The sequence below is a fragment of the Diprion similis genome, chromosome 4 (genome assembly GCF_021155765.1).
Source record: "Diprion similis isolate iyDipSimi1 chromosome 4, iyDipSimi1.1, whole genome shotgun sequence".
In the NCBI taxonomy this organism is placed as follows: domain Eukaryota; kingdom Metazoa; phylum Arthropoda; class Insecta; order Hymenoptera; family Diprionidae; genus Diprion; species Diprion similis.
Window position 1 is genome coordinate 23,773,035 of NC_060108.1, and position 14,208 is coordinate 23,787,242.

At 34.0% G+C, this 14,208-nt stretch overlaps 2 protein-coding genes across 6 annotated transcripts in view; one reads left to right on the forward strand and one right to left on the reverse strand.

The window, feature by feature from the left end:
• Nucleotides 1-14,208, forward strand: part of LOC124405654 (histone deacetylase 4) — a 104,958-nt gene that overhangs the window by 3,797 nt on the left and 86,953 nt on the right. The gene's annotated exons all lie outside the window — the stretch shown is intronic.
• Nucleotides 5,049-6,544, reverse strand: LOC124405566 (cytochrome c1-2, heme protein, mitochondrial-like). Its single transcript, XM_046880583.1, has 3 exons — nucleotides 6,167-6,544; nucleotides 5,749-6,027; nucleotides 5,049-5,288 (listed from the first exon to the last, which is right to left on the reverse strand). Exons 1-3 carry the CDS (start codon nucleotides 6,542-6,544, stop codon nucleotides 5,049-5,051), a joined length of 897 nt encoding a protein of 298 aa, XP_046736539.1.

Below are 14,208 nucleotides of genomic sequence, written 5' to 3' on the forward strand. Positions count from 1 at the left end.
ACAACAATACAACGTATCTATTTATAACGATGGTTGCACCCTGGTGTGGTAAATTACCTCCTGTACCGTGGGTACGTCTGGTCATGACACGTTTGGCTAACGAGCGTGGATAATACTGTATACATATATATATATATATATATATATATATATATACATATAATACGATTCGACGTCATTATTCTGTCACATGCAGAGCTGGTGCAAAAGTACTTATTGGTAGAACGACGAACCTTAATTAGTTTCTTGAGTAATCGCTGTCGAGACGATTCAGATTTCCCTGATTGTTTGATTAAATTATTATACTTGTATATAGTTCGGTCAAGAAATTTCATCACACTGTAACACTCGACGTTAAGTATTTGCGTATAATTTGTTCGAGTTTCAGTTCATGACCATATGAACCAGGAAACTGATTCTGACCGCATAAATGTACAATAACATAATATTATAATTAGAATAAACTTACCGCGCTAAAGTATAAAATTAAAGTGAACAAAGCGGTAGATGAATTGTAAAATATTTTCTTTGACGATTTGATATATATATATATATGTAATATATACGGGAGCGGAATTGTAATTTCATGGAAAACTTGGTGTTACGCAAACGTTTAAATAATCCACGTGCAGACACCGTGCGCGCCGGGCGATCCTCATCAACTTCGAATGCGTCGTCGGCTGCACTTCTATTTTTAGACACACCTACACACGTCCCTCGTCCACCCACTTACCTCGTGTTAATATATGTATATCTGTATGTATATGTATAGTATATAAATGTATATATGCATGTCAGGCGTTTTATAATAACTTGAGCTGCACCGACGTTATATATACCTACTACATACACCGTTTGCGCATAATATGCATATATATGCCTGCGAGAAGGTAGTGTAATGCACATATTTGCACGGTTTTCTTTTCCTTACTCTATTCTCTTTTTTTCTTTTCTATTTTTTTTTTCCCCTTCGAAGAAAAAAAGACGAAAGAAAAAAATCTCCCGAAGGATCTCGAGTAGTTACGTTTATGGACACAGACGTAACAATAATCATCTTTTCTAATGATTAATAGTTGTATATATTTGAAGAGTAGAACGAATTCAACTAACGAATGCTCGCTGCTATTACCCAGAGAATGAGAATTTTTGAATTCCATTTTTTTTGTTTTTTTAACTATGGAGGGTCTGGTTAAGTTGTTGTTGTTATTATTGTTATTACTATTATTATTTCGTTCGTTCGTTCGTATCGTTTTACACCTACACATTTTCCGCCGGGTGGGTAACTCGGTAGCAATTAGCGGGTTTCAATTATCGCAAAAAATCTCGGAGGGGGAGAAACAAAAGAAAATTATACGGCCACAAGAACAAGGTGAAGGAGGAGGAAGAGGTGGAGGTGAAGGTGAAGGTGAAGGTGAAGTAGCGAAATATCAAAAGTTGCAGGGTGACGCGTAACGAGGTTCAGCTAATGTTTTCAAAATCTCCGTTGATACGTATTCTACACGTATATATATATATATATGTATAGTACAATAATATATGAATGAAATAGTGGAGTTGTTATGTAAGTTGGTGGAAAGGTGGAAGAGGAGGAGGAGGAGGAGGAGGAGGAGGAGGAGGAGGAGGAGAGGAAGAAGGAAGGAAACCTTTGACGTTTCCTCCGCTTAATTTACTACTCTGCTTTGCTTTGCTTTACTCTCCTCTCCTCTCCTCTCCTCTCCTCTCCTCTCCTCTCCTCTCCTCTCCTCTCCTCTCCTCTCCTCTCCGAGTTCCCTGCTACTCCAACGCCTCCAGGATACGAATTTAGCGAACGATCTTTGGCGGGTTTCCACGTATGAATGGAGTCCTGCTGTCGTCGCCGCAATTCTGCTTCTTTGCGGTTTATCGGATGGTGTTACGAAATAACCTTAGATTCAGACAAATTATCGTTGCTGTTGGTATAATTAAAAATGGTTATTATACATGATATTTCGTACAATAATTTCACTGTATAAGGTATACATGATATTGTAAAAGGAAGTTTTTTTTTCCTTTGCACGCGGGTGTGTCGTGGGTGCAGCGTATTTTTATTTATATATTTGTTTTTAAATTTCTTTACTCTTCTGACAACATTACATGTACAGTCTTGTTTCTTAACACCCTCTCCCAATATCCAACGCTATTATTATACCGGAAATACCGTGCCAAGTTTTTAAAATAACTCCTATCTCGTTCAGTTGCGGATTCCATCAATGTAGGTGTATGCATACATATATATATATATACATATACATATAGAGATGTATAATTATATTGTACATACATACATGAGTATATTGTACATACATGTGCGCAAGTAAGACATCAATGATTTATTTTAAAACAGTACAATATTTCACGTCACTTAACGAACGTCGTCGTTTTAAATATAAAACACACATCACGTAGGTGCGTGTGTCTATGTATATTAACTTTACCTCCAGAGATACTTAAAACTTGCGATATTGACGACTTGTAAACTAATTGCAATATTTATTTCTAGTTTTTGCCGATCAATTTTTTTTTCTTGTTGTTTTTTTCGTTTTCCAGCCACCTAGATTGAATTTTATATCGTTGTTTTACGTATCACATATGCGTTTGCGCGTGTGTACCACGTGACTGCAGTATACGTACTTATACGACAACACCTAATATACGTATGATAAAGAAAAGTTATTGACGCTGAGAATAGATTAATTGCGGGGGGTGCAGGAATTGTTACCCCATCCCTCCCCCTCCCCCGAATTAACGGTTCATAAAACCCACATCGTAACATCTGTGTTGACGTACGGTATTCTTAGGTGCCCACCAAAATAACGACAAGGACAAGCCGGTTACGAAGAAGGTATGTAGCTTGTACGTGGACGTTCATATACATATATATATATATGTATATTATACACTTATATATGCACATAATTACGTGTGACAATAAAATCGAAAAAATATAAACACGCCACCGCGTTTTAGTGTTACGAAAATTTGATTAATTATTAAATTTTTCTTTATTCTTATATACAATTAATTACAGAAATTTTAAATTACGTGTATTATATATATATATATACATATATATGAGGGAAAAAGGGAAAAATTCTTGGGATTTTCGTGCGGTGGTATGCAATAGATAAAGAATAAAGCTTCAATGAAGAACAGTTTTAATCCACATGTTCCGTTTTACATTATATGTAGATTCATTCGAGGCTTGGTTCTATTAGTACGGATTTTAGTCAGGAAAAATGTATAACTTTGGACAGGAGAAATCAGGGAATTGTTTGCGATTATTTATATATAGTGGCCTTAACCGTGTATAGATTCATCAAATTTATCGAACCTAACAATTTGATTATTGTGATAAATTAGAAATTATTTATCGGATGTAGTGAATAATCGATATAGAATGAGGAAAGATTCCTTGCGCAATATCGCAAATCACATACAGGTACATACATACGTACGTGCTTGCGTTTTGTATTTATTCGCTGCTGCGGCACATGCGTGTTGGGAAACGACGAATGAGAAATTGCTTATACTATTCAGGGGTTAGACTCTCGGCAGACGCGATGTCGCTGGTGATCTGTGGTCCGCGATGTTTGTCTACTTGTACCTGTCCACGTTGAGAGATATTGCTATACATATATAAGTTGGCCGATAAGTAACAACAATGTCACGTCTTGTACCCTCTTCGCCATTTGCATATACCTAACTCTACGAGTACGTGTATAATACGTTGTATGTTACAGACTCGGTTGACTAGTCGGTATAATTTAATGACGATAGTAATGATAGTAATGATGGTAACGATAATTAATAATAATAATAATTATACATATAACTACAATTATTTATTTAGTGTATATATACATATAGGAATATGGTTGAAAAATATGAATAAGTTGATATTTGATAGGAAATTGTTTTTTTTTTTTTTTTTTCTATAATAATAACGTTCAACGTATCTCTGCAGGGTGAGAATAAAAGAATTCTGAAATATGTAACCAAAATCCGGGACTCTCGTATGTATATGTATATATATATATATATATATGTATATCTTTCTTTATGCATATAAATTCGAAATACCATCAACGTATTTTAATGAATTTTATCATTTTTCAATCACGTATATTATTTACATGCCTGTGTGCATAATAATAATAATCAATTGTTCAATGATTGTAAGATAATTTAGCAAGCTGCAATTATACTGCAGTTACGAAGAATCGAGATTTGTATGTAGGAAAAATTTATTACGTATATGTAGGTATAATCGTATGTCCATGGAATCTACTTGTTTTCAGTTTACTTCGTGATAATAATAATGATATATATATATATATGTATATATATTATATCTATACCTCGTGAATTACGTTATATCGTAATAGTATTATTATAGCTGCATTATAGTCCTGTGTAGGTGCAATTAGTTGTCGATTCTCCAGATTATAAAAGCATAACATGATTTGCGTATAGTATGATCGGGAGTTTGGGTGGAATAGTAGGAAATTTTCCCTTGAGGCGTGGCCGACGTGCAGCAGTGCACGTGTTAATTAACGCCGACTCAATTACTCGCTGATCACCTACAGTGTGTATACCAATGTTCTATATCTATGCATTAAATACGTTGTGCCAATACTCCACGCATATATATGTATATAGGTAATATAGTGAGAACAAATTTCCATTACCTACAGAATCACGTTGCAGGGAACGTGTGCTACGAATCATCTCGTCGTATATATACCATACCGGTTATTATTATTATTATTATTATTATTATTATTATTTTTTTTTTTTTTTTTTTTTTTTTTTCGAGCGCAGAGTTCAGGTTGTTAAAGAAAATTAGAAACAAACAAAAAAACAAACAAATAAAAATAATAATAACAGATTAGAGAAAGAAAAAGAGGCGTGCAAGAAAATAACAAATTTTTTCCACAAATAATTCTTGTGTATCAATCATTAATTATTATTTATATATGTATAGTTGCATTATTCAACGATTTTACTGTACAACTGCAATATCGATTGATTTATTTTCTAGGCAGGTAATATATCTTTCTACTTTTCAAAGATGAAAATTTAAATCTTGTCAAATAGCTGACGGAAATTAGTAGTATTAATAATATACCCGTAGATTTTATCAGCCACAATTTTCGTGTGTCGAATTCCGGGTTCGCTGTCCACGTCAAAAACGTCACAACATCCTTAGCTATCTGTGACTGAGACGCGTAGGTTCCGTCTTCGAATTCTATCGCTCCGTCGTCGATTATCTGTATTAATACGCAAATTGTTATTGTCAACGATGATATATTTTTAATGATTAGGAATTTTGTGAGAAAGGAATTATCGATGAACGCTTCTAAAACCGTAGTCTCGATCTGCGTATTATCGCCTCGAAATTTGACGGATTTTCTTGTCATGCGATAAACGTTTTTTCAAATTCTTTCTTTTAATATCGAATCAAACAACACTTTCAATTTCAAACTTTCCCGCTCTCTGGCCGATGTATGTATGTATTATCACGAGGCTGAAGTTAGTAACGTTATTGTAATGACAGTAAATTATAATAAAGCAAAAGATTACTCGTATTTTCAAATCTTAGCCAATTCAAAATCACTAGAAAATTCCAAAAAAACACTGATTTTTTCCTTCAACGTTTCTTTACGCTAACTTCAATTTATTACTAACTTCAGCTTCATATATTATCGTATAATTCTAGTTATGCTTCACCTGGCCCATGCCGATCGCACCGCCGGGAAAATATGCGTTGAAGGATTGTCCGTCCTCCAGGGTTACTCCTGCCGGAGGATCCGACCATCCGGTTAGCAGGGAGAACAAGTAGTTTTGACCGTCGTGTCTCGCGTTGATTACGTAGGTCAGGTCGGGTGGAAAAGCTCCGTTGTTCGCCGCTCGAGCTGCCTCCTCGTTTGGAAACGGCGGTGGAATGCAATCGGACAATCTTCCAGGTCTTGTGAACATTTCTCCGTTTTCATCCGGTCCGTCTTTTATCTTGACGAAAAAGTTAATGAGTAAACAAATGACCGAACGAGTAATTAAATGAACGATTGATTGAATGAATGAGCGAATGAGTTGATTATAGAGTTAATAGGCGGATGAATGAAGATGCGAACGAAGGAATTCCACCTGCCTCGACAGCTTCGGCAAGAGCCTTGGCCTCTTGCTCGGTGTGCGTAACGCCTATCAGTTCGCGAAAAGCGAGGTATTTCGCACTGTGACACTCGGAGCAAACGGTCTTGTAAACCTCCCAGCCTCTCCTTATCGAGGCGTGGTCCAGCGTTGCGATAATCCCGTTGAAATCCCAGGGATAAGAGGGCGGACGAAGCACGTCGATCAAGGCTGAGACGTCGGAGGCGTAAATCTGACCACCGAAGGCGCCCAGGACGCCCAGGGCGAGGCCGAAACACCCTCGGAGTCTTTTTAATTTGCAGAACGGAGCGAATCGCCACCCAATCGTGGGGAATTTTCGTCTTAGCGTCGCGCGGATTCCGCACAGCTGGGAAGCCATGACACCGGATGTTCCCTGCCGTTTGTTTGTACTGCAGATAAAACAATGCAGTAATTTTCTACGCGAGTTCAACGAACTAATGTTTATTATATGCGACTGTGTTCACGAATGTATTTATTATACGTTACAATGCATTATATGAATCATTTATGTATGGATGTATGTACGTGCAATTTTATTACCATGTTGACAGTTATTAATTAATTACAAAGTCATTATCAGTTTTTAGGTATTTACATGCAGCTTGGATTTGAAATGATAACACAAATTTTATCTATTTTTCTCTATTCTCTTTATCCTTCTTTATATGTGTATACGGTTGTTTATCATGCAAGATTTTTTGTATTTTTTTATGTCCAGTTTTTTCTTACACGTGTATGGAAAACATGATTTTTTTTTTTTTTTTTTTTTTTTTTTACTCGGGGTTTCAATACTAAAAAATATCGGTACCCTTATATGATTTACATTCTTCTTTTTATTTAATTAAAAACTTAGCCTATTAACAAATAGATTACCGTGCGATTTAATGAAAAAATCGTTTCATCAAAAATATCACCATATAATATCGGTTTGTTGCTATTTTTTTTCTCTTGCTCTTTTTTTTTATTGAATTTCTTTTTAAGATTATTCATTATATCTTACTTCGAAATGATTTTCTTACACTTCATTGTATATAGCCAATTCGGATTACAGTATGTATATACTTATCGCAATAACGAATAAGTTGGTCTTTGCGGTTACGACTATTGATGTATGTATTATACATATGTAGAATATCCGGTTGTGAGCAGAGGATTTAGTTTTTTATTTTCTGAAACTCGATATATATTTTCTTATTTTATATTTATAATTTTGCAACAAAATCTCGGATCGTCTTCAAGGTTTCGCAAGTTTATATATAATATATACAACTTTTATCGTTGTTGCGAACGTTATCATTTCTGGTTATTTTTTCTTTTTTTTTCCCTTCATTCTTCCTTTTCCCTCCTTCTTTCGCTCTCAACCGCATCCCGGAAACTTGTCTCATTTTCTACACTCGCATGTTTCAGATTTGCATACGGAATATGATAGCGTCAAAAGTTCAACGGCTTTATGTGATTCATATACATATACGCAAATATATAAATAATCACGTGCTTATTTTTAGAAGTAAGTGATATCATATTATCATTTTTCATAGTTTCAAGTTATACTCAACGTTCACGCATCGGGCAATAATTTAAATTGCAATCGTAATGTAATATTGTGCATATAAAATACCAATGGGACCCATTTTTCATTACTTATATTGTTTACGTTAGTCGGGCAGACCTAAGAAACAATTTGGTACAAGTTTAACGTAAATCGGTCCACTGTTTCTTCTCGAATTTATCGGTAACAAACAAACAGATTATAATTAAAAGACACATTGAATTCATATGTGAAAACTACCGAGCTGTAGAGGTTTGGAAAGTTCGAAGAATCAACTTCAATAATTTATACATGAATTGGAAAAATATTCAATAGATTACGAGTATTTTAACATTCAGTCGAAAAGTGAAATTAAAATCAAATCAAGGATCTATTTTTTTTTCTATCAAACACTAACTATTCACGGTGTAAGAACGAAAAGAATATTTTTCTTTCTCGAACCACCCTATAACAGACATACTAATTATACAACAAAACATGCGTATACTCGTATGTGTAGACATTTAAAAGCATTCACCCACGCACGTATTTAGCCATCGTCGTTGCTTGCGCAGAGCGGCGGAGCGCCGGTGACAAAACCTCGTTATCAGACAGACGATGGTCTATGATAGAGCTATTTATAGAAAATTTACGACTATTCTAACCTGGAAATATGAATCGTTGTAAAGATTATACCTACCGTGCTTTTTTTTTATCGTTTTCCTTTTTCCCTTTTCTTTTTTATTTCACCGTAGAGTTATAGGTGATATAAGTCAATTCGATTTAATGTTACACGATTTATTTTACGATACACATTGAGAACCATTTTTTTTCTTCCAGGCCATTATACGTCGCGATGTATGTATTACGAAATCTTGATGCAGATTAATATGACGTTATACGCAGAGAAATTTATAATTCGTATGTATTAAGTGTGTTTAAAACAATTATTTCGAAAAATTATTTACTTTTGATTTTATTGTTTTATTCACTTAATCATATTTATTTTCTCCACTTCGAGAAACTTGAACCTTGCTTAATTTAAACCACCATAAAGAAAAGATCAAAGTCTTATTTTGAAATGTCAACAAAATCAAAATCATTCTAAAATTTCGCAACAATCATTTTTTCCCCCCTGATGTTTCGTTACGTTAACGTTACTAACTTCATCCACATTTTATTTACAGTTACAAATTCACAGTTTTCTCTTTCGTCCGATTATCCCGCTTCTCAAAAATTATCAACTTTTCACTTTTTACAAACCGTTTTTATTTAACTGTAAAATCACGATCTAAGATCAATTGAAATAAACGTGAATTTTCATAAACTTTCGCAAGGTTCGTCATGTAATTATATAGATGCAAGGATATTTTAGATTAAATAAAATGGAAAAAAGAAAAATAGAAAAAAAAATAAGGCGATATAAGAAGCATCATGAATTTTATTTTGGGTCGTAAATAATAGAAAAATCAAGTTTGGAAAATATAAGTATAATATGTCTATTAGACTGTATAAAAAAAATTGACTATTTTTTTTTTTTAATGGTATACTGAAAATATTGCTCAAGATGACGAAAAAGAAATACCATAAAAATTTCAGATTTTAATATTGATATTTAGATGTGCCTCATCGCGATTTTCTACTTTCCATAAGATTAACATGGCAAAAATGGTTCTTGCTCCTTGCGATTTTTATAACTAGATAACGACGTGTCGTAAAGAAAATTCATAAGCATGTTTTTGTAGGAAATTGAACGTTCTACAAAAAAGGTCTCTTGTCATTTTACGATAAATCTACTCCTTCAAAAGTTATTTGAGGTCAAACATCAGCAAAGGACCTCAAATAACTTTTGAAGGAGTAGATTTATCGTAAAATGACAAGAGGCCTTTTTTGTAGAACGTTCAATTTCCTACAAAAACATGCTTATGAATTTTCTTTACGACGCGTCGTTATCTAGTTATAAAAATCGCAAGGAGCAAGAACCATTTTTGCCATGTTAATCTTATGGAAAGTAGAAAATCGCGATGAGGCACCTATAAATATCAATATTAAAATCTGAAATTTTTATGGTATTTCTTTTTCGTCATCTTGAACAATATTTTCAGTATACCATTAAAAAAAAATAAAAAATAGTCAATTTTTTTTATACAGTCTAATGTCTATACAAGAAATGTTTTCTTACATAACTATAACGATACATATTATTATCATACCCTCGCTGTTTACATAATTATTTTATATAGACTGATGGATAAATAGAACCTCCGAACTTTCCTCCGTCGAGTCAACTTGCCGTTTGATATAATACATACATTGTTGTCTAGCTATTTATATTCATGATAGAGCGTTACAAATAATTTTCTTCACTTTACATAGCGATAGGCTATGCATACATGTATACGAGGCATTCCATCTCAAATTCACTTACGTGTGACCTTCACCATCGGTGACTCATTATTTTATTTTTAAGTATAGTGCAGAGTCTGAAAAAAAAAATATTAAGGAAAAAAAGCATCTTTCACCGAGTCTTATTGTTGGACTTTTTGGATCACGGGTTTCATTTTACCGCTCCTAACAACATAAAAACCCAATCAATGAATCGATAGCCCCGATCGATTGGCTTCAAAATTTTCTCATAAATTCGTTGTTAAAAAATGAAAATTTTGAAACCAAGACGGAATTTGGCAAACTTTTGATTTGGTAGCTACATGCCAAAGAAGTAATTGAAAAGCGAGAAACAAGCGATAAAATATTAATTTTTCATTCAATACGATTTTTCTCTTAAAAAATCTTTGCTTTTCATTAATTTAAATATATATTATTTTTTTTCTTCAACACTTTCTTTAAGCTGCTGCGAAGATCTATATTTGAAAATACGTTATTAATTTATTCAATAAAGTTCAAGATATACGATGTCTTCAATTCTTCAAAAGAATTGTCGCACCAATCGATCTATGGATTCTGAAAATATTGCAGTGTTGAGTCTCAGTTGAATTTCAAGTAACATCAAGATTTGTATTTTATTCAAGACGAAAATCCCCTTTCACAGTCTTATACATAGATATAATACATATATATATATATATATATTCTTTTGTTGTTTTTTGTTGATTTTTTTTTCGACAATAATTTTGAAGCCGTATATTTTTTTTACGAAGCATTGATAATAACTACTGCGGTAACTTCTGTTGTAAGATTAGAAAAAAAACAAAAAAATCAAAAATCCTCGTTCAACTTTAACCATAGATTTATATATTTTGATAAATTCTCAATGTATGTACTATCAACCCAGTAAAATTCGTTCCGTATCGGGGGTTGGGGGTAGGCAGGGTGAAGGGGTACCTCGATCAATAGGTACGGCCTTGAACACGGCCTTGTCGGTCAGCACGTGGACGCCTCCCTTCCCCCCCCATGCCCTTCCCCTTTAACCTTCAAAACCCTCATTGTGTTACGGACCTTCGCCCACTCGGAAAAATGATTTTGTTTGTGGAAAAGTCGAGAGGAAGGAAAAAAGAAACTAAATAAATCAATAAATCAATAAATAAATAAATAACTAATTTGAAATTGAAATTTTCAAACTCTCCATATTTTATGAAATAGAAAATCATGACGGCGGCGGTTGCGTTTTTGAACGAAAGATCAAGCGGCTTGATTTGCAATTACAATATTACAATAAACAAATTACACAAAAAAAAAAAAAAATGGGTGTAATAAGAGAAGGATATTTAAAAGTTGCTGGCGAGTTACGGAAAGTGAGCGAGTGTCACGATTTTTGACGATTTAATTCAGGGTTCGTAAGGATATTACGGAAAACTCGGGGAATTTTGATAATGAGATCGGAATTTTGATTCTGTCGAAGAATTAAATTCGTACTTGGACCAAGTATACTATCGATGTTAAGGGTAAAAAAATTCACTTCAAATTTTTTCTCATCCCGTCACTTCATACTTTCCATGTAGATATATTACTTATTAGCAAACCTTCTTTAATTTTTTTTCTTTTCTTACGGAAAATTGTAGGCTGTAGTTTGTAAATTGATACTCAGGTATCAATATATAAGTGAGATAGTTACTAGATAATATTTAAAGTATTATTAATATTAATATGTCGGAATAAATTGTCATTAATTAACGGCATATTTTTTTATATGTTTCTAGAAAAAATGATTTTATTTTCAGGCTGAAATACATGGAAAATTGAGAAAATTTCAGGTTCCAAAATTGCGTTCATAAGAACCCTGTAATTATTTTTTCTTATAATCGGCGAATTTTTAATTAATACAAAAGAGCTGAAGTTCTCATCGTCGTCGTGGTTTCAGACTTTCAATCGCTGCATCGAATTTGCGATTTGTGGAAAATGCCGCCCGCCGCCCGCCGTCCTCCGCCTTCGCGTTCCCGGTCTGTCGACTGTTTCCAACTTTCCACCCCTCGTCTCGCCACCCCTCGCATGTTCCCATAGCAGCATTGACCGCTTCTATTTATATAACACCCTCGCCTCCCTACCAACCACTCGACGTCGTGTTACGTACGTCGTAGATGCCGATCTGTTGTCCTGCATCCTGCATCCTGCATCCTGCATCACCCTATCACGATTGCACCTTTTTTCGCCAATTAATTAAATGGTGAAATCTACACGAAGTCGTCGCAGACGAAAAAAAAAACGTAGTTTCTTGTCAAAACGTCGAGGTGTTTTTTTTTTTTTTTTTTTTCCTTTCGTTTCTTCTCTCCTTCTTTTTCAATCTCGAATCACAATTATTCTGCGTCGCTGTACATCGTAGACCTACAAAACTATGTACGACTACTTATAAATATAATGTAAACCATGGGGGTGGGTTGAAGTTCCGAATTTGAAAAGTTCCGAAAGCGATAAATTCCGAGTTATTTGGTGGCGAAATTCGAAGTAAAGAAATCAAACTTTGACGAAAGAAGAAAGTTTCGAATTGTTGGAAAGCCGACGACTCAAACTTTCGAGATGCAAGATTCCGAAAATTCAAGTTACGATTTAGCGAAATTTTGAAAATTAAATTATACTTCACCATTCCGAACACAAATATATGGAAAATCGAAAACAAAGAAACATCAAAGTGGTGAAATTTCTCCAAGCTAGAAATTCAAGGAACTGAAAATCTTTGATTTTCACGGAATTCCGATTTTTCACTTTTTTAAATCCTCTCATTTTCCTACTTTCCAAACTTTAACTTGACATCGTCATGCCCCCTCAGATATTTTGTCTTTTTCGAATTTTCCCCTTTCGGAACTTGGCAACTTCTGAACTTTGAACTTCGCGTTTCGGACCATTTGAAATTTTGACGTTTTGTCAAATGATAAAAAAAAAAAAAAAAAAAAAAAAAAATAATTGGAATTCGGTGCCGGTTTCGGAACTTTTCAAATTCAAAACTTCAACCCCGGGGCTCATATCTACTTCACGTGTATTCGTACCACTTGCAAGCTTGTATAATACAATGAGTTTTCTAGGTTCAAAAGTAGAGAAAAGAAAAGTTAACTTGTGCTTATAGCATCCATTATATATTATATCGTTTAAAACTCATTTCAATGATTAATCGGCCTCGGTTGCCGTTTCAAAATTTAACCGATTCGACGTTTTCACCATTTTCGAATTGACTGGGATTGAAAATTTTTACTTATCCTCGCCTTGCGTTAGCATTGTCGCGGCATCGTTTTTTCTCTCCGTTCAAACGTCTGCTGCAATGCTACAAGGAAATTGGCGGAAAATTCGTCAATTTATTCGCCTCGCGAGTCAATAATTGGATGTTGACGCGATATTTTTATCCTTCGAGTGCAGGATAAATATTATATTAATTTTTATTTCATTATTATGCATCGGAGTAATAGATTACGAATTTTTTATTCAAATTAATAGCTATCTATAATCCCTTTGACAACAAAGTGCTGCAGTTGTAATAATATATCAGGCTTTGCAGGATGATGCAAATGCTTAGATGACGTATTCGGTGCACGGAGTCTGAGCCGTGAATCGTGTAAACGAGATCACAACGTATAAAATATATATATAATTTATCGGTTATCGGTTATCGTATTATACGCGTAGGGTATGTGTAGGTATATAGATCATACTTTGCACAACGTCGCGGTCGTACGTCATGTAGGCGTATAATGACCCACATGCATGTATATATGTATGTATATACACATACTATACACACGTGTATAACATACCGCGTATCGTCGCCTATTTGCGCCTCGGTACTCAATCATGAATCATTTTATTTGAATTTCGATCCATGCATGGGCTGCGATATATTATGCAGAGTGTAGGTATATTAGGTATTATATACATATAATGTAGTAAACCAGATACGAAATATATATTATATATATAAAAATGTATGTATGTATATATGTATAGTAACGGGATTATCATTTCCCAAGATTGCATAGCGAAATTTTCTTTATATGTTGGTATATCTAAAAGTTATTTCACGATTTTAATATTATCGAGAATATCAATAAAAA